This window comes from Paramormyrops kingsleyae, chromosome 5 (genome assembly GCF_048594095.1).
Source record: "Paramormyrops kingsleyae isolate MSU_618 chromosome 5, PKINGS_0.4, whole genome shotgun sequence".
NCBI classification, from domain to species: Eukaryota; Metazoa; Chordata; class Actinopteri; order Osteoglossiformes; family Mormyridae; genus Paramormyrops; species Paramormyrops kingsleyae.
The window spans coordinates 28,529,507-28,553,640 of NC_132801.1; the positions used below are offsets into that span (position 1 = coordinate 28,529,507).

General features: G+C 44.1%; 2 protein-coding genes across 3 annotated transcripts; one reads left to right on the forward strand and one right to left on the reverse strand.

The window, feature by feature from the left end:
- Positions 1-3,450: 3,450 nt before the first annotated feature.
- Positions 3,451-7,591, forward strand: plk1 (polo-like kinase 1 (Drosophila)). The gene is made up of 11 exons (XM_023815034.2): positions 3,451-4,198; positions 4,621-4,789; positions 4,920-5,064; positions 5,178-5,271; positions 5,356-5,575; positions 5,902-5,959; positions 6,048-6,148; positions 6,230-6,307; positions 6,386-6,540; positions 6,675-6,857; positions 6,950-7,591. The coding sequence occupies exons 1-11, from the start codon at positions 3,833-3,835 to the stop codon at positions 7,166-7,168; spliced, it is 1,788 nt and encodes a 595-aa protein (XP_023670802.1). The 5' UTR covers positions 3,451-3,832; the 3' UTR covers positions 7,169-7,591.
- A 62-nt stretch (positions 7,592-7,653) lies between these two features.
- ern2 (endoplasmic reticulum to nucleus signaling 2) lies at positions 7,654-21,093 on the reverse strand. Of its 2 annotated transcripts, none has more exons than XM_023815033.2 (22): positions 20,739-21,093; positions 16,156-16,273; positions 16,039-16,072; positions 15,814-15,886; positions 15,622-15,694; positions 15,422-15,544; positions 14,673-14,774; positions 12,881-13,142; positions 12,714-12,792; positions 12,481-12,631; positions 12,122-12,243; positions 11,870-12,043; positions 11,550-11,754; positions 11,378-11,471; positions 11,034-11,223; positions 10,678-10,777; positions 10,375-10,574; positions 10,097-10,244; positions 9,439-9,566; positions 9,225-9,348; positions 9,070-9,137; positions 7,654-8,898 (listed from the first exon to the last, which is right to left on the reverse strand). In XM_023815033.2, the coding sequence occupies exons 1-22, from the start codon at positions 20,862-20,864 to the stop codon at positions 8,704-8,706; spliced, it is 2,889 nt and encodes a 962-aa protein (XP_023670801.2). In that variant the 5' UTR covers positions 20,865-21,093; the 3' UTR covers positions 7,654-8,703. The 2 variants fall into 2 exon arrangements, with proteins under 2 accessions (XP_023670801.2, XP_023670800.2); XM_023815032.2 differs by having other exon boundaries at positions 11,870-12,046; positions 20,739-21,091.
- Between the last annotated feature and the right edge of the window lie 3,041 nt (positions 21,094-24,134).

Sequence of the window (24,134 nt, forward strand, 5' to 3'; positions counted from 1 at the left end):
CTCTCCATCTTACAGTTCCACATACTCACCTGACTACAATGGGTGGTAGAGCTTTTAGTTATTCCCCAGCCTATCTGTGGAACTTGCTTCCACCGGACATTCGCAAGATTAATTATATTAGCATGTTTAAATCACGTTTAAAAACTCACTTGTTTAAGCTGGCATATGCAGTTTAATCTTTATTTTATATTTTTGTGTATTTTATGGGTAATTCTGTGTATTTATATTTTATTATGTTTTTTATTTATGTATTTGTGATTTGTTGTGTTAAGTGACCTTGGGTGTTTTGAAAGGCGCTGAAAATAAAATGTATTATTATTATTAAAATAAATGAGCAAACTATTCATTGTATTTCATTTTTAGGGCAGCAGAATGATGGAGATTTTAAATTCACTTCATATAATTATGGGTTTTCTCCTACAGTCCAAAGACATGAACTAAATGCAGTGGTGGATCTAAAGGGGTGGCCACCTGTTGACATACCATATCAATAAATCCGGGCAATCGATCCACCAGCACCGACCTCTCAAGATTGGAAGTTTTTATCATTATCAGTTCTTTTAATGTATTTTTATTTTTTTTACAAATTTTACTAATGATTTTTGTTATACTGTAGAACCAATTAATTTGTAATATTTTTACTGACTTAAGCAACCATCCCAAGACTTTTTGTGAGCGCTGTATATCTGGCTCCTGATAACCATCACAATCAAAAATTTTGGTAGCCCAACTGACTAAATTCCATCTGCAAATTACCCATAGTGTGCCCATCTATGTACCCTGCAAAGGACTGGCAATTCTGTGAAGGGTGCACCCCAGCTTTGTGCCCTGTGCTGCCTGGAATAGACTCCAGCCCCACCCCAAGATCAGGATAAGTGTTTAGAAGATGGATAAATGCCTATTTTAGATATTCAACATGCATGATATGGGGATAGCACAGTCAGGATTTTAGCCCCACCACTGGTGGTGTGAGAAGGCAGTGCAATCTTTCAGCCGACCTTTTCAGCAACATGGCTATCCATCAGCATATGAGCCACAGTATTGCAGAAAGCTGAACTGTGGTTCAACCCTGCATGGGGTTTGCAGTGTCTATGTACATCAAGGCTAACATTGCAGTTGCATTACTCAGATTTCTAAGTGGCCACCTCCTCAGTAAATGAAATCAACGTGTGCTATTTTTATATTTCAATATAGCACCTATGTAACATCCTCCACTGAATAGTTTATCATAATGTGTCAGACACACTGAATTTTTTAAAATCCATTAGCAACAGGAGCTAATTTTAACCTCATCCTCTCAGAGAGCCTTTGACATGATGCAATGCAGTTCTTCTTCATAATGATATTCCTATTTTCTAAAATGAGCCGCTCTTGATCCAGTGTCACGAAGACTGTATTGAAAGCAGATGGGCTCATGTTCAGCCGCTTTATATGGCCCTTCTTTGTAGTAGCAGGGTACATATGAGAGCCCCTCAGTGCACAAGAATGGGCTGAGTCGTGAGGAGAGGAGCCCCCTGATCACTTTTAAATGGTAAATAAAGCACTGCTCTGTCCTGCTTCCCACAAGTACTGAAATCAAGCAGAACATATTATTCTTTGCAATTGCTGGATGCTTTAAGGATGGGAAAGGCCAATAAAAGAAATCATTTTCTGAAATATCGATATGAGCATAAAGAACATTAAACAAAAATATGTTTGTTTTTTTGAACAACATAATAATTGTGTTATAATGTTGATTGTATGCCTGCCATTCTGATTCCTGATCATATGCATTTACAAAAATAGCACTACCCGCACTGTATGGAAAATTCCTCGCCTCTTCCAGGAGATCCGGGGGGGCAGGGGGGTTAGTGCAGTCTATGGAAAATAAACAGGCGCAGGCCCCTCCTTGCTTGCACTGCTTTCACAAAGATACTAGATGGCACTCTAAATAAAGAGTAGTATAATTATGGAGAAAGCTCAGCTTAATTCAATGTCCCCAGATTGGTTAGTATATCATATTCTTTAGCAGCCTTCCCACAATTCAAAACAGAACAAAGATGAATATCTTCTTGATTAACCTGAAACAATAACCCAGAGTTTTACATGAAAGTTTAATAATTTATAGGTCCTTTCAAATAAAGTGTAATGAACAAAAATTCCATTGAAAATCCTGTAAAGCGATTTTTATTAATGCCCTCAAACACCAAAATCAGGGACAGAAACTGCTCTGCTTTAGAACTGATTTTACCTCTCCTTAAGTACTATATTAACGAGTTTCTTTGGAGAGGAAAATTAGTTCGACATTTATGAGCTTAAGGAAATTGAGTAATGATAAATTATAGTATTTCTGAGAGGTTCTGTTGTTAAACAGCAGATTCCTTTTGCTATATGGAGATTCTTAGATATTATTTAATATAGGCAAAGCTACTGATTTACTTTAAATGATATAATATTATTCATCCATCCAACCATCCAGCAAATATTTATTCAATGTGGGTTGCAGTGATCCTTGGCATCTATCCCAGGAAACAGAGGGCGCGTAGCAGGATACACCCTAAATGACGAGGCAACTTCAGGACACACACGACTAGATAGATCTATCATTATCTTTAATGAAAAGATAAGCATCAAATGGGGGAAAACAGGGGCGGGTCTTGGGGTGGGGGCTATGCTGTTGGCTGAGAACAAGCGAAACACAAAAATAAGCACATTTTCATGACGGACTCTTAACGGCTGAAAAAAATCAGGTTTGTGGAAGCAAGACAGTCTAAATAAGAAAGATTTACATATTTTTAAAAACGGTAAAATGTGACTGCAAAGCATTGCGTAAGTAACAATAAACAATCTAGTGCAAATAATACTTGGAGATCAAATGCATCTGCCCCCCCTAACAGAACCACTGCCGCCATACAGCCCCAGCCCCCCCTCCATCACCACCACCACCACCACCAAATGGTCTTGAACGCCATTGGAAAAAACCAAGTGCCAAAGTAGACATACTAAGTGTCAATACGGACTTCAACTAACGATTTTCAGACTGCACATCTCGCGACCTCAACCATTATGCCGCCTTTTTAGCAATCTATATATGCTGGATTAAATTAAATGAATATAGCGATGATTATAACAATAATAAACATCATCAACATTCATAACGGCGAGACTAGCAGTGAGAAGTTTTGCTATTGTGTGCGTGGGGTGACCCGGAGTCTCCTTTAGTGTAAAAAAAATTATATGCTATTCCAGTGTTCCTCACCATATACATCCTAAAAAAATGGTCAAAATCATGTCAACGTCAACTCATAAGGGACTGGGAAAAAGTGAAAACACGGTAAACAGATTACTTCGTAACTTCTCAAACTTCTGTCCATTAAATAAAGTTTTTTCAAATCCAAAACTGGGTATTTAAATCTCAGACCTCCCATCGTGCTCTGCGGCTGCAGCTTGGAATTCAAACCAGAGAACCAATTAGAACGGAGCTTGACGAACGGGCAACCAGTCAGAGCGCAGCTTAACGAACGGGGCCGCGTTTGAAACGTTGCAGCTTTTCAGTGACTGCAGAGCAGCGGTTCGGTGGAGTGCATTGGATTTTAACTTGTTTCTCCAGTTCTGTATATTATAGCGAAGAGGATATAGAGGCTTTTTGTTTTATTTGCACTGCTAACTGGAACACAGGTTTTTAGCTCACCGGACAGCTCCTGTTAATAATTTTGTGTTTTGGATTATGAATTAGTACTGCTTTGGGACTACGGTTTAACGAGCGTCCCTCTGTCCTGACTTTGCTTGACGGGCTCATCTTTTGTGGCCCTTTGAATTAGTTTTGAGTAAGAAAGCGTTAATTCCTCTCAAAATGAGCGCAGGGATCGGCAAACTGGCGAAGCCGGCGGTGCACGCCGACCCAAAGGCAGCAGCTCCCCTGAAGGAGATCCCAGATATCTTGGTGGACCCTCGGACCTCGAAGCGTTACATGCGCGGACGGTTCCTGGGCAAAGGCGGCTTCGCCAAATGCTATGAGATCACCGATCTGGACACCAAGGAGGTGTTCGCCGGCAAAGTGGTCCCCAAGTCGATGCTGCTTAAGCCTCACCAGAAGGAGAAAATGTCCATGGAGATCACTATCCATAAGTCGCTGGAGAACCCCCACGTCGTGGGGTTTCACGGTTTTTTTGAGGATGACGACTTTGTGTATGTCGTGCTGGAGATCTGCCGGAGAAGGGTAAGCTGCCTGCCTTGCGTTAAACTCAAGGTATTTATACAGTGCTTCTGGTACCTGGATTTACACTCGGTCATACAGAAGTATTGGTACTTGCAAAGTGATCCCGGATATCTGACAGGCATGACCGTAATTACGCTACATTATGTAGCGCCTTGCTTCTTGGGTCTCTGTAGAGCTAGTTGTCCGTGCTTTGGTCCAAGGGTTTCCAATGCTTCCTTGTGGCGTCAGTCTTTCTTTTATTTGAAGCGTGTACACGATTTTGTACACGATTTCATTTAATAGGAAGGAAATCCTGTACATTTACTGTTTCCCTGGGAATATGGTTAGGGGAAACCCTGGCTCCCTTATTCACATGAGGGAAAGACATTGTGTACTGAACATGGAGACCTTACGTGGGGGAAACTGTTTCTTCCAAACGTTAGTCCCTGTTGGAGTTGCACAAAAGGAGGAAGGCAGTGACTGAGCCGGAAGCACGATACTACATGAGGCAGATGATCCAGGGCTGTCAGTACCTTCACAACAACCGGGTCATCCACAGAGACCTCAAGCTGGGCAACCTCTTTCTGAGTGATGATATGGAAGTGAAGATAGGTAAGGCGAGCACAGTCTTTTTAGATCTGAGGATATTTCTACGCCTGCCTTGTATTTTGGCACTTTGAAACGGTTGCATTCTTACGGTCTGTTACTGTACCAGGCAGAGACGCTTTTGTTTCTCTCTCAGGTGATTTTGGTCTCGCTACAAAGATTGAGTTCGATGGCGAGAGAAAGAAGACATTGTGTGGGACGCCCAATTACATTGCACCAGAAATCCTGTGCAAGAAGGGTCACAGCTTTGAGGTGGACATCTGGTCACTGGGATGCATCCTGTAAGAATGGGCTCCTTGATTCAAACTGTGACTAGGATCATCTGAAGCCTCTGCATGTCTTTCCCCTTGTACCCAATCATTCCCCCTAAATCACTTTGTATCTCTTTCTGCAGCTATACTTTACTTGTGGGGAAGCCTCCATTTGAGACATCCTGCCTGAAAGATACATACCTCCGCATCAAGAAAAACGAGTACATGATTCCACGGGTAGATGGCACCGTGCTCCTATAGCCACAGTCCTCAGATTGTTTGTGTGCCTTCCACAGCCTCATGTGATGCTCTCCTCCCCAGCACATCAATCCAGTGGCAGCCTCGCTGATCAAGAGAATGCTAAACGCTGATCCCACCCTCCGGCCCACCATTGGCGACCTGCTGTCGGACGAGTTTTTCACGTCGGGGTACATCCCCCTGCGCCTGCCCACCACCTGCCTCACAGTGCCTCCCCGGTTTTCTATCGCTCCCAGTTCCTTAGAGTCAGATCACCGCAAACCTCTCACTGCCATCAACAGAGGTACGACATCCATGGCGTCTTTCAGATGAGTGGTAGACAAATGAGGGCCGTGTTGAGAAATCTTATCTGGCCTGTTGCTGGTTTTGTACAACCATCTATTTGGGTTCTATATGCTTATAAAGGTTATTTGGAAACTGTGGATTTAAGACCTATGTATGCCCCGACTTCCATATGAAATCTTGATACCATATTTTTCTTTCCTTGTGTCTATCAGGTGATGGGTATCTCCATGATGTTAAGTTGTGCTGATCCCCTAAGCATGCAAGTGACTGCACTCCCCTTAATTTGCCATTCAGTGAAGTGTAAGCTGTTATTTCTTTGTTTAGGAACTGACAGTCCAGTAGAGAAGGTAGAAAAGATGGACCAGAAAGAGCCCCAGCTTAAGTCAGTATTACCCCGCTGTATCATGCATGATCCTGAAGCCCCAGCGCATGTATGAAGAATGCATGATTGATTGCTCATGATTTTGCAGGGATGAGTCGGAGACTGCAGATTGTTACCTTTCAGACTTGTTGAAACAGCTCGCCAACTTTAACGCAACCAAGCCCTCTGAGAGAGCAGTAATCCGTCAAGGTAAGAAGACACTTCTGCCACTTCTCTCTCGTTAATGCATACTGAACTGTGCCTCTTAGCCAACTTGTCTGCCTCTTGTAGAGGAAGCTGAGGATCCAGCCTGTGTCCCCATCTTCTGGATAAGCAAATGGGTGGACTACTCTGATAAATATGGCCTAGGTAAAGCTAGTTCTGTCCTAGACATACTAGTGCTTATCTATCTTTCCCTGGAGCTCAGATCTCACATTGTCTGTACAGGATATCAGCTCTGTGACAACAGCGTGGGTGTGCTCTTCAATGACTCCACACGGCTCATCATGTATGACGACGGGGATCGTCTGCAGTACATCGACAGGAACTCTGAGGAGTCGTATCTAAGAGTGCGGTCGTACCCATCCATGCTCACCAAAAAGGTCAGTCCTGAAACCCTTTGAGCCTTCACACTGCTAGAGGGAACTGGTTATTTTAATTCTCGTGAGGTGGTGTTTTAAGTGGCCATGTTTCTCCAGCTGAGGGTGTCTATAGTAAACTCGCTCCCGATTCCCAGATCACCCTGCTGAAGTACTTCCGTAACTACATGAGCGAGCACCTTCTGAAGGCTGGGGCTAACATCACTCCACGGGACGGAGATGAGCTGGCTCGCCTGCCCTACCTGCGCCACTGGTTCCGCACTAAGAGCGCCATCGTGCTGCACTTGAGCAACGGCACCGTGCAGATCAACTTCTTCCAGGTGAGGCTGCTTTTATCGTCGGCCTGTTCCCGACTTGGCCCGCCACTGTAAGTGGATCGTCTGAAGCTGACTTGGCTGTTTCTTCTGTGCAGGACCACACCAAGCTGATCCTCTGCCCTCTGATGGCTGCAGTAACGTATATCGATCAGAAGAGGGAGTTCCGCACCTACAGAATGGCCCAGATCGAGCAGTACGGCTGCTGCAGGGAGCTGGCCAGCCGCATGCGTTACGCTCGAACCATGGTGGAGAAGCTGATGGCTTGCAAGTCCACAGTGGGACGCAAGCCAACGGCGGAGGTGGAGCATGCCTAGGTGCCGCCCCTCCTCGATGCCCTCTCTACATCACTCTTCCTACTTTTTAAATTTCTTTAACAAAACATGCAGGCCTTTAAAATTACGCTGGGTAATATCTGGTTAAACTGTTGTTCAAAGGGTGTCCTTCTGTGCCTCTCCCCCCAACTTGTGTATACTTGAACTTGAATGATGTTATTTGTATTGTAAAAAATGTACTGTTCAATACACGTTTCCTTGGTTCCCATTTAAATGTACGCAATCCCCCATATTAATCAAGATGATAGGATGAGTCGTCTTATCATGTTATTACTCTATGTGTGTCGGCTGCCTTCTGTACAGAAGTCCACTGTATAAAATCCTAGGTGGGAGAAATACAATGTTTACATGAGATTTTAAGTCATTTGGTATATGCCAAGTAAATAAAGATGTTTTCAGAAGTAAGCTGAAAGGATTTTCCCATCTCCCACCATCATTTAATTAAAAAAAAAATAAAAATCAGGACCCAAAGTTTTAAAATATATTTATTTCAAAACGATACAAAAGTGTCCCTGGTGGTGTTGAGTCCTATGTACAAGATTTGTGTTGAAAGGCTAAATTTACTCCAGATAAAAGGGTAAAAGCCACATTATACAATCCTTATGCTCTTTGCTTTAATTCCTAGAAATCATTTTCTGAGTTAAGATAGAATGTTTTGGAAAAGGTTTCATTTTCCTGTTGGTGTAAAAATCTAAGTCATCAGGTCCAGGAACTAAGTTGTGTACTGGTCATTTAAAAGCTGGTTAGATGACTGGTTTTCAGTCAGTCTCTCTTTGAGCAGCATTGAAATGTATACCTTATGAGCAGCAGTTTTCGGTTTATATTACGAGTGCAAAGGTCCAAGATGTATACCAATGGATGAGGTATAGATAAGGACTTTTGGCTCTTCATATTCTACATCTGTAGCTAGCTGTATGGTTCCTTAATTTTAAAATCCAATGCTTTCCACAGGGGGTGGGATGCTTCTAAGTTAGTCGAACAACTAAACTTTTTTTTAACGTGCAGTATTTGGAAGCAGCAGGGTGCAAGTAATTTACAGGGCAAGCCCTGTGTCATTTTAAGGGAATTTAAATCAAAGATTGGACAGAGGCTCCTCTAATTTACCATCTACAGCGATGACACTTGGGATCTCTTCGTATCCATGGGAAGTAAGCCATTGTTTGGCATCAAAGACTGAAAGGCTTCTTTGGTTTTCCAATGTGTAACTCTTCTATGGGTAGAGTTTGAGTACTAAAAATGTACACCTATGAAACACTCCATCAGTTGAACGTAATAGGAAAGAACGAGTAGTCTTTGGAGCAACTGCAATTCCTCAGTCGTCCTCTGTCCATCGCTGGCAGCCTGCCAGCCTGCCTTTACATTCGTGCTTACGCTGTTCCCAGAGTATTTTCACCACTTGCAGTTTCCACGGATGTGTAACTCTGAAAGGAACATTCCCTCTGGATGGAGTGTGATACGTGATACTCTTGGCAGTGGGGGATGATCTCGAGTGACTTGACTGTCACCCTGACGTTGTGTTACTCCTTGAGGAACGTGGGAGATGGCGTGGGATAATAGGTGTGGAAGAGACGCTCCTGTGCACATAAGTGCAGGGCGGTGTGCGTGTGCAGAAGCAACCGTGGGAAGCGCGAGGTGAAGTAGTGCACAAAGCCTTCGGGCACTTCTCCAAGAGTCTCCTGGACTTCCAGGGGCAGCTCGTGGTAGTGGTGTTTCTAATAAACACAAAGACACCATAGCTACTAAATAAATATGAGCATCCAAAGATATGAGGCATATTCTTGTGTGTAAGGACCGTGTAACAGGTGACACTCAAGTGAAAGTCACTGAATTATTGTTTCCAACGAAACAGGCTTTCGTAACTTATAAGACGTCATCTTACAAACCTTATTCCTCATAGCCCTCAGTAAATCTCGAACTGAGTTGCCCTTGTAAGTGCGGAACTTCCTGAGATCTGGGGGGACACAGGAGACCTGGTCAGTCCTGCCTCTGAATGATGTTCCCACCTTGGCACCTTGGCGGTCGGGTGTACCGCACCCACCTGTCTGCAGCGGCACTGAGATATGCATCCTCCAGTTGGTGCGGACCACCACCCTGCCCGCCGACTCCAGCCTCAGTACGAGGGGGCTGTCCGCCGGCTCCTTCTCCAGCCGGTCACTGACGTCCTGCAGGGCAGAGGTAGCCTAACTTCCTGCTCAGACAGACCGACTTGCTTCGTTTTGACGGGATGGGCAGCTCCCTAGCAGCCCCCGCACCTGAAAGAACTGCAGCTGCTTCTCACGACTCCAGAAGAAGGGGTGCTTGAGGATGCAGGAAGCAGACGGACGGGACTGTGGCTCCGGGCTGATCATCTGCTCGACCAGGTCCCTGGCTATCACGTCGTCTGAGGAAGGGGTACACATACCCCAATTCACGCTTTTGTGGGTTCCAGTTACTTTTTAATTTTAAAGTTAAAGGTAATTTTACATGTTCTAATAGTGTTCTGTATGGCAGTTGTTCCTTCGTTAAATTAACAATATTAACAGGAGCCACAGAAGTGAAGCCAAAACTTAAGAAACTCACTCAGGCTAACTTGTCTTTGCAAAGTATTGCTCTTAATACTACAATATTCCAATAATTAAAATCATGCAGCCTTGAAGATTCAACATGATTTTTCTTAGAGAACTAAAAGAGGGATGAGGAACAGTCCAGAAGAGGATGTTTTTATATTTCAGCCAGTGATCAAACTGTAAGGGACATCCTCTGCGCAGAAGGTCAGGCAAAATGTTTCAGATCTTCATTCATTAAAGCATTTTTTGTAATGGTAAGGCTGGATGGTTTTTGGTTTTTCTTATATTCAGGGCAAGTATCTATACCTCATCATTGGCTCTAAGTCATGCTCGTTTATTTGGGAAAAACACTACTAGTGCTCACCATGACGGTCTTCCATGAAGTGACCCAGAATGTAACTGCCAGCTAGAATGTTAGCTTGCCGGTGAATGGAGTTTCCAAACGGATGCTGCCCCCTGGAGACGACATAGTAGAAAACGCATCCTGCCGAGAAGATGTCCACCGCACTCGTCTGCAGAGAAGAAGGAGAAGACTGATGACCTAACGGTCAATGATGTGCTCTACCTCATGTCAAAAGGTAGACCTTTCAGCTATATCATCGGTGCCTTGGTGCTGCAGTGACTGTCCCACTCCAGCCTCACCGGGTTGTCCCTGGGTGGGTCAAGAAGCACTTCGGGGGCGATCCAGCCTTCAGTACCAGGAATCCCAGAGCGTAGGCTGAAGCTCTGCCGTCCAGCAGGCAGCTTCTTACACAGGCCAAAGTCGGAGATCAAGGCTCGCACCTTCCCCAGTGGCCCCGGCATGGACAGCAGGATATTCCGTGGCTTCAGGTCCCGGTGCACTGCGGATGCCGAGAGGCAAATCAGTGAAGGAAAAGCCCACAGGCAATGATGATGCATGAACCATGCCAAAGGTCTTCTAGGTCCTCGGAGCACAAAACTCACCAATGTTGAGAGAGTGCAAGTGGCTCAGGCCACACATAGTCTGCTGTAGCAGAGTCACAGGGTCCAGATTCAAATATGGACATTCTGGGTCCTCAACATACTGCAGACAACAGATGAACATCCTTAGTATGTTATCTGTATCACACACCCACCATTTGTCACACACCCACCATTTATCTGTTCAGAAATGTACCACTTGAGATCTTATCCCAGGGACAACGAGGTTCAAGATAGGGTACACCCTGGACAGGACTCCAGTCCATTGTAAGATGCTGACACAGTCACACTAATGGCAATTCATTAGTCACTGAGTATTCAGTAACTCAAGACACTTGGAAGTGACTCATGAAGGGTACCTGCTGCACGGTCGCTGCGCAGAGCTCGATGGCAATGTAGATAAACTGCCGGTCACGCTCAGTACAGAAGTAGCGAATGACGTTGGAGTGTTCGTCCGACTCGCGGAGGAGCTGCACCTCTCGCTCCGCAAAGTCGAAGCATTCGGGCAGGATGCGCTTCACTGCCACCTTCCGGCCGTCAAAGCTGCCCCTGAGTGTGGAGATGCTCGGGGTAACCAACGTACAGATGGATGTGGCGGCATTGAGCTGCCAAGCCTGAGCAAACTGTCAGCTTCCTTCAAGGAAATTATGACAAATCATAAAATGGCAAAAGTAACCGACAACTTCCAAAATTTGACGCTCACCGAAACACAAAGGTGCCCTCTGCCCCATGTCCCAGCACCTCTGTGGGGCTGAAGGAGATTTTCCCCACCTCCATGTCGCCTGCCCCAAGTCCATCTGCAATGACAAAGACAGAATGAAGCCGCCATAATCGCCACGATCGAGTATCAGTCAGGACTTGCCTGGCTTGTTCACCTTGCTCTTGGGTGTCGGGGGTCAGCAGAGAGATTTGTTGTGCAGAACCATTGGAAAAGCTGTGTCTGCTTCCGTCGCTGCTGCTGCGGGGACCCGCTGTCTCGGTGGGTGACGGTGAGACCTGCTGATCCTGAAGCTGTTGCAGCCTGGACTTCAGGACCTCTTCCAGTTGCTGCTGCTGAATCTTCTCCTGTTGGGCCATGCGCTTCCATACCCAAGGCGATACCGTACAGATGTGTTTGCATGATATGGTCACATGTACTTGGGTAACATGAATAGCCATGAGATTAGTTTGCTTCTGACTGTAAGTCAGAACTCACCCGTGGATAGGTGAGCACAAAAGCTAGCCAGCCCCCCACCAGCAGAGTAAGCACTGCTAGAGTGAAGGGGTTCTGGATAACACTCTCAGGAAGAATGGCTCTCAGTGGCAGGCTGCCGGCTCCCCGGGAATCCCTGTCCACCAGAATGGGATCTCCTTCCTTGTTCTCTGGAAGCTGCTATGGAGCAAGAAGATCTGGTTAAGAACCCGAGTGTCTTTCGTGGAGGTCCGGGTGCAGGTGAGCACTACCAACCTGGTGGTTCGGAGCGCGCGACCCGGACTGCGGTGGGATAACCGCCTCACCGGAATGCTGAAGGTTCTCTGGGAAATCCCGGAGCATGGTGGTGTGGGCCATGGGAGGCAGCTCATGGTGACCTGTTGGTGCAAATCAGGCTTCATGTATCAAGTATCAACATTCCTACAACTACATAGCAGATCCTCTTCTATAATTATTCTGTAACATTTGAGTCATGTGATCATATCATGTGTAACCACAACTCAGTGTGTTATTCTAAGCTTGCAGTTAATTAGCGATAAAACCACCACACAGATATACACCTAATTGCTGTTGTTTTTCAAACGTGGGCTGTACCGATCTGCTCCGAGACCTACCGATGAGCAACCATTGGTTGTGTATGCTATGGCTGCTTCCTGCTGGGTACTTGACGTCCGTGCTGGGTGTGATGGCGCACTCGCCCCGCTCTCTTACAGTGACCTCCTCGGTCGTTGGCCCCTCAATCCTGGCCAGCGTAAGACCACGAGGCTGCATTGGGAATAAGGTGTCATTTGTTGTCCCTGTTGCTGAGTAAATGACAATCCTACCAACTGTAGGTTTACAAACTTACCAATATAGACACACCCTCATGCACCAATGATGTAGAAGCATAAAAATGGGAGTTGAGTTTTCCTACATAGAGTGTAGGTCTGCAGAAAAAGAGTTGCAGGTATATTTATACAATTTTTAACAACCCAGTGCCACAATCCAATGCGAAATAAACACACTGTGATTTACACGAGTTGAGTCTTCGTGCTGGCCTGCTCCTTGACAAACTGGTAGCTCCACCTCATGGTGTGGATGTGCTGGGAGGTGAATGTGAGGTAGCGGAGCGTCTCCATAGCCAGGTTGAGGTGCGGGGCACGGCGCAGGCTATCCTGCATCCACAGGTACACTCCCACCACAGGCGAGCCATAGTTCTGCATCCACAGAACGTCGCCCGAGTCCCGGTCCACTGTCACCATCAGCCCATCTCCGCTGGACGCAAAGTGAGCCATTTCTTTTGGTACAGGAGTTCATGGCACACAACACAAACACATGGTTTAGGTGGAGATATTTGACCCCTTTTTAATGCAAACCCAACTCCCCAAACACCCATGCAGAGACACAAAACACCCACATGCCTCGTGAAGGAATATTACTTGTTTCCCTTCCTATATCAATGGCTCCTCCCTAATATTGTACTGGGGAATGTCAGTCGGACGGGTGATGGTGGGTATATGCAGATATACAGAGTCCTCCACAATTATTGGCACCCCTTGTAAAGATTTGTAAAAAGGGTTAGAAAAAATCCACCTTTTGGTGAAGCAGCTTCATGTCACACTGAAAAATTAAGAAAAATCCAACCTTTCATTAACATAAATTTATTCCACGAAAAATAAAATCCTTCATCAAGAAATAATTATCTTTAACAAAAACACATGTGCCACGATTATTGGCACCCCTGCTTTTAATACTTTGTACAGCCTCCCTTTGCCAGTATAACAGCACTGAATCTTTTCCTATAACATTTTATAAGGTTGGTGAATACCAAGCAGGGCACCTGAGACCATTCCTCTTTGCAGAATCTCTCCAGGTCATCCAGGGTCCTCGGCCCTCTCTTATGCACTCTCCTCTTCAGTGGGGTTCAGGTCAGGGGACTGAGATGACCATAGCAGAAGCTTGATCCTGCGGTCAGCTAACCATTTCTATGTTGATTTGGACATGTGCTTAGGATCACTGTCCTGCTGGAAGATCCAATGAAGGCCCAGTTTTAGTTTCCTGGCAGAGGCAGCCAAATGTTGATATAAAACGTCCTGGTATTTCATGGAGTCCATAATGCCATGTACCCCAATGAGGAAAAACAGCCCCACAACATCACAGAACCTCCACCATATTTTGCATTTGGGATAAGGTTCATTACATTACAGCCATTGTTCTTTTTACGCCAAACCCACCTTATGTTTAATGCCTATAATTTCCAGGGGTGCCAATAATCGTGACATGTGTGTTTTTGTTAAAGATAATTATTTCTTGATGGATTTTTTTTCTTGGAATAAATTCATGCTAATGAAAGGTTGGATTTTTCTCAATTTTTCAGTGTGACATGAAGCTGCTTCACCAAAAGGTAGATTTTTTTCTAACCCTTTTCACAAATCTTTACAAGGAGTGCCAATAATTGTGGCGGGCACTGTATGGCATATACCCACCTCTAAAATAATGCATTTACCGTTTACCTACCTAAAAATGGTCAGAAACGCGTATCAGTCATCGGAGCGTGTATACGCAGTTATACAATATAACAATATACCCACCTACCATGGCCCCACGACACCAATGATGTCAGGCTTCCATCTGCACCAATAATAATCTCCCTATCCTCTGTGGACAAGCCTCTCCACTCCAGACATTTCAAAGAGGCAAGAGATCAGCAGCCAAAACCACTGAACTGCCTTGAGTGATGCTCAATGATTCGATATTGTGTCAAACACAGCGCGCTTTAATACTAGCACACTCCGCGCTCGCGGTCACAGCAGATGTCCGGACGTACTGTAGTTGTACTTGTCGTCGTACACGGGGGCGGAGTAGTCATTGTATGTGGCGTTCCAGCGCAACTCCCGCGTCTTGGTGTCATACATGGTGATCATGTATTCTAGAGACACACCAAAGATACAGGCAAAAAGAGCGTCACGTGAAAACGTCTGACAAAAACTATTTATCTACCAATTAAACCTGTATTTGACCAGAAACATACCACTTAACATTAAGATATATACAAATAAACTGTAAATTAGTTTAATTACTTCATTAACTTAATGAAGTATCAATTAGCCAAATGAGATAAGTTAGTGGTCAAGTTCAACAAAGTTACACATGGGTATACTGGGTAGTAATTGGGGTTACTTGAGGAGAGGTTTGAACACAACACAACCTCATTTTAATGCAGACCCAACTCCCCAAACACACATGCAGAGAGACAAAACAGCCACATGCTTCATGAAAGAATATAAGTTGTGTCCCTTCCTATCTCAACAGCTCCTCCCCAATACTTCACTGGTGGATGTCAAACACAGGTTTTGAAATGGAACACTGACAGACACACAAGTTACAATTTAAACACAATACAATTCTTTGGTAGCCTCTTGTATGATACTGTTAGCGCCATAAATGTTTCAATCCATGAAGAGCGCACTTGGATATGCCAAGCAATGTGTTTCCAGTGTCCCTGCGTCCTCACAGAGATACCAGAGGCACAGAGATCATCGAGGCAGCTACATATGTGTAGAGGGTAGGTCATACCTGTGCGGCCAATATAGAGGAGGGGGGTAGAGGGGCAGACCGATTCAGAAGACCCCGTGGTCAGGCTGGTCTGCTTCTCCCCCGTTTGAGGGTCCACCACGAACCATGTGTCCTGCTTCTTCCCTGTAGAACACATGAACAGACGGTGACCCACTATGTGGAGGAACAAGTGACGTCCACAGACACGTGCGAAGCTCTACCTGTGTAGAGGACTCCATCTGAGCTCCGACAAGGAGATGACCGCACCAGCTCTGGGATGGTGAACGGCAGCTTCTGGAGAGAGACAGGGAAAACGACCCCGGCATGTTAGAGCAAGCACACACCCTTGAGAAGAGTGCAGGATTCTCCCACGATTCCTTCGCCCATTGACAGCATGGGCAGGTCCCACTCACCATCAGACCTTCCTTATTCCTGCCTTCCAGCACATAGAGGCTCCCGTCATTGGGATCTGGCAGGAAGCCAGATCTGAACAGCACATAATAGTCATTAAATATGACAAGAACATTTGATGTGTTCCTTATTTACAAGTTGATCCACTGGGGGATACCATTGCTACCAGAGGCATTACTGTACTGATGCTTGTGTTTAGCTGTGAAGGAGTTCATTAAGGGACTTACTCATCCCAGTAGACGGGAACCTGGATGATGGGATCTGGAAAAAGGGCAGGGGAAAGGTGTGGTTTTTTGTAAGTATTCTATCGGAAATGATAATTATGAGTAGAATTCTGATCTGACCTTCTTTGAGCGTCCATTTAATCTCTCCGGTCTGCTTGCTGACTGCGTGCAGGTTCCCGTCCAACGTGGACACGAATAGCAGGGACTCTGGGAGGGTCACGGAGCTCGCAGAGTCACACTGTTCACAGAGACCGAGAGACAAGGCATCAGAGAGACGGAGATGGGAGTCAGGCCTTTATATCATTACAGCTGTCATTCGCTGGTCATAAAATAAGGATGGGGGATCTGTGTGATGTGTTAACCTCATGAAGGTGTCCACTCAGTCCTTGGCAAGAAATAAAAGGAAAATAAGTATACCATTTCAAAAACCACACTTTGACAATGTTTGACAATGACAAGTGCCAGAATTAATCAGAGGGAAAATGATGCCAGACATAGTTATCTGCAGGACAAGGAAACTCTCTTTCCATATAATCACCCAAACACTCAACTGCCAAGTCAAGGAGTCTAAAATGGTCTTTCCTCATTTTGAGCTGTCGGATTGTGTATTTCACTTCCAAACATTCATTCTGCCATTAAAATGAGTGGGATATGGAGCCACATCTGTTGTGCAGGTTGATCCTGTCACAGATTAATGTGCACCAGTGAAAAGGCATGATATTTTTCAAAATGATCACAAACTAGCATTAACATAATTATCATGAATTTATCATTTGTCAAACATTTCCATAAAAACAGACTGTCAAATTTCATAAGCGCTGATAGAACGGAAATTAAGACTAATTACAACCTATTCCGCATGTACACTGCTGAAATAACAGACAACCGCACAGAAGAATACATCACAAACGCCCTCGTTGTTTTCATTACTGCGGCAAGCAATTGCCATGTTCATTTTTTTAAATTATGAACTGATTCGACCTGGATGGAAACCTGTTGTGAGAAAGCATTGTCTAATAGGAAACAATCGCTCCACCTCACATGCGTGTCAGCAGGGGAGGCCTGGCTCCCACTGAAGGTCGAACTGCAGGCACACTCTGCCCGTCGTTATGGTTACCGTGTTGGCGCAGTGCACTCCCGTTTTGGGCGATGAAGCTTCTACTCACATAGAGGACATTATTTTGAGCATCTCTTATGGCAGAGTGACACCTGGAGTGCAGATGTAGCCACTCAGTATCTGTGGACTGTGATCCACACCCTCCCTGACTAACCAGGTGCCTAGGACTGGCCCCTTACTTGAAATCCATCCTGAATCCCAAACTCAGAACCAGACAACAAATGCTGGGAGACTGACTCCAGCCACCAGCGAATCAAATGTGTGAATCAGTACTGACCTCAGTACACAGATGTAAGTGCGGTTTAAGCTTTTGCAGATACGCAGGGTTTACATTCTCACTTTTAAATCAGATATTTTGATCCATAGTGATTTACATTTGTGTAAGCAGGGTCAGCCAGAAAACCACTCTGCCAATCCTGGGATTTAAACCTAAAGCCTGATCACAGACACTGTGTTTTAACCTGCTGAGCCACACACCGGATGAAACAACTGAAGGGAAAAAGCATCACAAAGCAGATTAATAACTGGGCTTAAGCGCAATAACATAAAGAGACACCAAATCATGCAGCAAATAGATGTATATAAACGTCAGGACTGATAATGGATTTGTATCATTGAATGTTTGATCAACTGATGGCTGAGAAGACAGACAAGGAGATAGATAAGTAGATAATAAAATCATTAAGAATGAGATAAAGCAGGGATCTCAGACTCCAGTCCTGGGGGGCCGGAGCCCTGTGTAGCTTCGTTCTTTCCCTGTTCCACCACAAATGATTCAGCTCAAGAGCTGTGTGGTAATTAGAACAAGGAAGTGAATCAGGTGTTTTACATGAGGGTGAACCAAAAACTGTGTAGGGCTCCAGCCCCCCAGGACTGGAGTTTGAGACCCCTGAGATAAAGTGTATCTCTAAACCAAGATGCGAACATTTACAGTTCCATGTCTGGCATCTGGAAGACAGAACCACGATATTCACCCCCCCCCCCGCCCCCCCAATACTCGAACCCACTGATGTAGCTACAGCTCTGATCATACTACTGATGTTACAAAACTTAAATTTTTCATTTATCAATTAACACTGTAACACATGTAAACTACAAAATAATTATTTTATTTACAGTTAGGGCCAGCTGTATATTTTGCATAATTCACACATTACACCTATTTTATTCGTACAACAGTGACAACAGTATTTTTGGTCCAATCATGATCATGCCCGTGGTAATAGCTAGGCTAGTTTCCTTAGCTGAACATAGATAATAACCTTGGGGAGCAATCAGGCGCATTCAAGTCAGCTGGATTTTGGACATTCACTAGAGTACAGTGTTTTATTTTAAGTATTTTTGTTTACGCTGTTATTTTCTGTAAAGTTGTTCTTTACTGATCTTCTGTGTACCGTTCCAAATTGCTGGTGATTAATAAAACCCAGATTTTTCTCCAAGTTTTTTCATATTCATTACCCCCCCCCCCAAAAAATGCATGAACAGCCCTGTGGCTCAAAAATCAAGGTCTGAACCGAACCATTGATTTGGAGAATCGTTATACACCTACTGTTATAAAACAAACACGCACACACACATACACGCGCCATTCAGTAAGCAGAATCCTTGGAAGGTTACAACTAACTCCTGAGCCTCATGCAAAGGGGGGGGTCATTGCAGAAACACATACATTCACACACATATATACATATATAGTCCATACACATGCACATACACATACATACATACACATATAAACACATTCACACATACAAACATACACTCACACATACATACAGTTCATACATACCGCACCAGTGTTGACATGGCAAACACAATTCTGTTTGCATCAGACGGATCTGCAAGTATTACCCAACATGGTGAGTCCTGATTGGTCACACACTGCAAGAGCTGTTTACCTAAAACAGGATATCCTGGACCAGAAACATTTACAGTCCCCCTGCTTGTCAGGGGCGGTTACTTGACATCTAGCACCAGCAAACCATCCCTCAGATTCAAGGATCCACAGCAGGCCCCACGGTGCGTCTCCGCTGCCGCACCCTTGCAGACGAACCTGGCGAATTTTTTTTAAAGTCAATGTGAAATCATGATTCTGTGGTTATTGACAGGAAAGTGTGTCCATTGTGCTGCTTAGCTGGAGAGAGGCTTCTAATTGGGCAGAAATCACATGGCAGTAGCTTAAAAACCAACCAAACTGTCCACCCCGACTGAACTTTCTCCTCAACTCTTTGGCTAAAGTGTGTGGGGGGCTCTGTCCCCGTGACTCTCCAAAGTATCGGTTTACATATTTCACTCCTCGCACAGATCCAAATGTGTGCAAGTGTCGTCCCCTGTCATCAAACACAGAGGAATGACAAAAAAGAAGAGAACACATAACAAGCCGTGCTGGGTTTGGAGGAGATGGGATATTTAGTAAATTGCATTTCTCTTGCTGGAGTCAGAGTAAAAGTCTGAACTTGAAGACATACAACAGGTGTCTAATATACAACACTGGGGTAGGTACCGCACCCATATTTACTTACTAAAGGTTGGCAAAAGAAACCAAGTACTGGGGTGACAGTTAGATTACACTACAGGGTGTGTTTTTAGCAAACACCAACTGCTCCTTGGTGTATCGCTTGGGCATTTTATTGGTTCACAAATAAAGATTCGTAATGTATTAAAACATTTAATGGCCAGCAAACAGTATCCCTTTCACACTGCTATACACTGGGGGAAATCCAGTGAGCAAAGCATAATGGGTAGAGCACCCTGAACTGTACACATCCTTAATATTTATTACGCCTTTAACATATATACATTATCGATCCCAACTACTTTTGCATTATACAGTACTTCTGTAAAAAGGATCCCTCACCACAACCATTTCACTTGCTCTAGATTATGTCTGATAACGAGCAAATGCTCGAGCAAATACTTCTTACTCTTTGTTTAAAATTATCCCTGTCACACATTTTGTACAGTATGCCTTTACACACATAATTCAATACACATGCACAAACAATGCACGGTAACAGAAAGGACAACAATAAACCGTTGTTCTCCAACAATGGTAATGGTTCCAGCATCTTTCTTGTCCACAAAGCCGCTGCTGGTGCATAATGACCAGCGACTGACCAGCACCAGAAATAAAGGACTACAGCAAAAATGTCACTTCCGCAGAAAAGCACAAGTGTTAGAAATGGCACTGAATCCACTGACACTGCAACTGCTTCTGAGTTCGTGTGAGATACTATGTAATACTATGATGGATTACAGGGGAACAAGGTACCAATGTATTTCAGAAGCGAGGAGCTGTTACCTAAACAACATAGATATTCCACATAAACGTAAAATGACAAGTGTTCTATCCCCATGCATTCACTGGACTAAATGCAATCTTTATATTTATTTTAATTGGGTTATATAATGAGCAAGATAATCACGGACAACTGTACACTTCAGCTCGCTCCTCTCGGCTTTCTAACATTATCCCGTCCGCGGTTCCATAAATAGATGAACTCTATATATACTCCGAGTCTCACTCGTACTGAGGGGAAACTTTCAGTCACAGTATGAAGCCCAGTCGCCAAGCGGTACTCCTTACCTGCCGGACGTTTCCACCAAGTAATATCAATAAGGACACCAAAAGCCACAGTCCCGTATCTCTCATTTTCCGAAACAATTGTTTCGTATAGTTAGTTAAATTATAATTTTTAAAGTTCATATGCATTAAATCAGAAAGGTATTATTGTCTGTAAAAGTGCAGATCTTGAGTCCATGTTTCGTTACTCCGCAGAAGCATTTCGGGCTTTTCGCTAAGGGGGTGCGGAGTTACAGTTTCCCACGCAGCACGCAGCGCTGATCACAACAATTAAGCCATATTTCCGTGTTGGGACGGAACCGCTGATGTCACTCCGGCGAAACGGCTTGTTGACAAACGGGAGCGGACCGCCCACCGACCGGTGATTGACAGCGCGTCGCGCCAACGCCAGCGTGAATGCAACATGGGCGGATACGGTATAACGGAAACGGGGCGGGATTTTCAAAAGAATTCGATGTCACTTTGAGACACGTGTAACAACAATGTCTACGCTCTTTCCCAGTGTCGCTATATGAACATGTGATTTCCTACGGGTAAGAACAACGGAATTATATTTGAAAAGGGGAAGTCCTTTAAGTGTTCGGCATATATTTAGGTTACCGTTACCTTTAGAGACAAAATCAAGAATAAAAAAGCTCACCATGTTTTTAATACGATAATAATTTTATAAGAAAGGTTTCCAAACCGGTTCTCTGAAAGTTAAGAATACGATGTGAAACAATGACAATTACGTATTATATAGGCCTATTACATTTAAAACGGACTGTCTTGCATATGAAGGTTGGGCGGTGGTGCAGTGTTTAGTCAGGGCTACCAACTCTCAGCGCATCTGGCGTGGCACTCTCACGTTTACGCAAGAAATCTTACGCCAAATCTGTATTATCAAATAGGTTTGATAGCCTAAAATGAAAATTTCGGATTGGTCAGTTCAGGTGAACTTCCCAGTACACATTTCCAAAATCTGTCAGAATCCAGTTTAATATTCTACAGGAAAACACTGTAATTTCGTTGTGGTCCTAAAATCACAGTTTTGCCTGTTTAGTGGTTATATTGTGGTACTCAGGTTTTGTCATCTAGGTGAACTAGTCGTTTTAGTGTATTTGCTGATTTATGTTTGTTGATAAGATCATATACTATTGATAGTGATATATATTTACATCTTCTTAAACCAATAAGCTAACTTATATTCTATCATTCAGATAGTTAAAAGACGTTTTCTTCATTCATCTTTTTATTCAACAAAGGAAACTAGACTGCAAAGCCGACTTGTCTTTTAGAAATACGTATTCATGCTGTCATACATTCAGGATACAGTGTATAAGTCATACAGTACCTGTCAAGTTTTGGATTTGAAAATATGGGAAATTTTCCGGTACTCACCGCGAGCCACCCCACCACCCCAACCAAGCTCCAGTATCCCTTACATTTTAAGACATGTGTACAAGAAAACAAAAATAACCACTTGTCATTTACATTTTATTTTCATTACACATTTTCTTTTAATTTCTCATGTTCACTCATGTGACTCTCTGGCATTCACTAATGACTTATTATACAGATTTGTTGCAGACTTTGTATCCTTGTTGAAGTCGTCACAGAAGGTGAAAGTAACGTTGTTTTTGGCACACAGCATTGCCATTTTAACCTCCGCATTTATGACCTGGTTAATGTTGTAAATGACCTGCAGACTACCTCAGGTGGCAGTTTCGTGGCAGTTTCGCGAGGCTACTGACAGTTCAGTTTGGAGAGGCAGAGGAATTTTTTTTAATGATTTACGGGAAAATACTAATACGGGAGGACGGCCGGAAAGAGGGGTAAAATACGGTAGTTTCCCGGCCAAAACGGGAGACTTGACAGCTATGGCATGAGTGTTACTGAGGCTCCAAATTATCGTTTGTATCGACCGCTAGGTGGTGCTATGTGTCAAACACTTCGGGAAAGCTGGGTGCAGTTTTGCGCATGCTTCACTCTTAAGAAGCAGGCCTAATCTGCCGGGCAATAATATAACGCATCTATCTTACATTCACTTATGGTGGTCAGGGTTACAACAACGACGACAATAACAACAACAACAACAACAACAACAACAATAATAATAAGAAGAATTCCCACAGTCAAACAAGAGGTTAAGTGTCTCTAAATTGCCCGTAATGTGCATGTGCGTGTGTGTGTGGATAAAGTATAAAATGTAATGAAAACCTGTTTTTTTTTTACTTTCTGGGGCCCATTTTATCAGGTCCCCACAAAGATTTGTGAATGCAATCAAAAACCTAAAAATGTCAAAAGTGTCATATTTTGTCTGGCTACTTATGTTTAAGGTTAGCGCTGGGTAGGGGTTAAGGTTGTCATGTTGAGATTAGAGTTTTCCCCATAGAAATGAATGGAAAGTCCCCACAAAGATATAATTACAAACCTGTATGTGTGTGTATGTGTTTGTGTATGTCTGTGTGTGTTTGTGTCTATGTGTGTGTCTGCATGTCTGTGTGTTTGTCTGTGTATGTCTGCGTCTGAGTGTGTGTTTGTGTGTGTCTGTATATGTGTGTATCTGTGCGTGTGCGTGTGTCTGTGCATGTGTGAGTGCGTGTGTCTGTGTGTGTGTGTCTGTGTGTGTGAGTGTGTGTCTGTGTCTGTGTGAGTGCGTGTGTCTGTGTGTGTGTGAGTGTGTGTGTCTGTGTCTGTGTGTGTGTCTGTGTCTGTGTGTGTGTCTGTGTCTGTGTGAGTGCGTGTGTCTGTGTGTGTGTGTCTGTGTGTGTGTGAGTGTGTGTGTCTGTGTCTGTGTGTGTATGTCTGTGTCTGTGTGTGTGTCTGTGTGTGTGTGTCTGTGTGTGTGTGTGTCTATGTCTGTGTGTGTGTCTGTGTGTGTGTGTGTGTCTGTGTGTCTGTGTCTGTGTGTGTGTCTGTGTCTGCGTGTCTGTGTGTGTGTGTCTGTCTGTGTGTGTGTCTGTGTCTGTCTGTGTGTGTGTGTTTGTGTGTGTGTGTGTGTGTCTGTGTGTGTGTGTGTGTGTGTATGTGTGTGTGTGTGTCTGTCTGTGTCTGTGTGTGTGTGTGTGTCTGTCTGTGTGTGTGTGTCTGTGTGTGTGTGTTTGTGTCTGTGTGTGTGTGTGTGTCTGTGTCTGTGTCTCTGTGTGTGTGTGTGTGTGTGTGTGTGTGTGCCCTGACACCCTGCACTTACTGTTATAGGATCCATCCTATCCCACCCTGCATTGGATCAGCAGTTATGGGTGAATAGTAATAATGAAATGATATAGGTGCTGAGAAGGTGGATGGATGGATGGAATAACAGCAATGCTGAATAGTATTTTAATGCATGTAAACGTTGGAAGATTTTCATAGCCTGTTGTAGCTCAAAGACTGTACCAAGTAAATGTAATTTTACAATCTATCTTTCCTTTCCACTCA

Excerpts from the sequence above, each read along its gene's own strand:
- plk1 (XM_023815034.2), top strand. The coding sequence starts at position 3,833 with ATGAGCGCAGGGATCGGCAAACTGGCGAAGCCGGCGGTGCACGCCGAC. Across the intron at positions 4,199-4,620 it reads TGGAGATCTGCCGGAGAAGG|TCCCTGTTGGAGTTGCACAA; the intron begins GTAAGCTGCCTG and ends TCCAAACGTTAG. Across the intron at positions 6,149-6,229 it reads GAGAGCAGTAATCCGTCAAG|AGGAAGCTGAGGATCCAGCC; the intron begins GTAAGAAGACAC and ends TGCCTCTTGTAG.
- ern2 (XM_023815032.2), bottom strand. The coding sequence starts at position 20,864 with ATGCATATGAACTTTAAAAATTATAATTTAACTAACTATACGAAACAA. Across the intron at positions 12,793-12,880 it reads AGCACGAAGACTCAACTCGT|ACCTACACTCTATGTAGGAA; the intron begins GTAAATCACAGT and ends CTTTTTCTGCAG. Across the intron at positions 11,472-11,549 it reads CCCCGACACCCAAGAGCAAG|ATGGACTTGGGGCAGGCGAC; the intron begins GTGAACAAGCCA and ends TTGTCATTGCAG.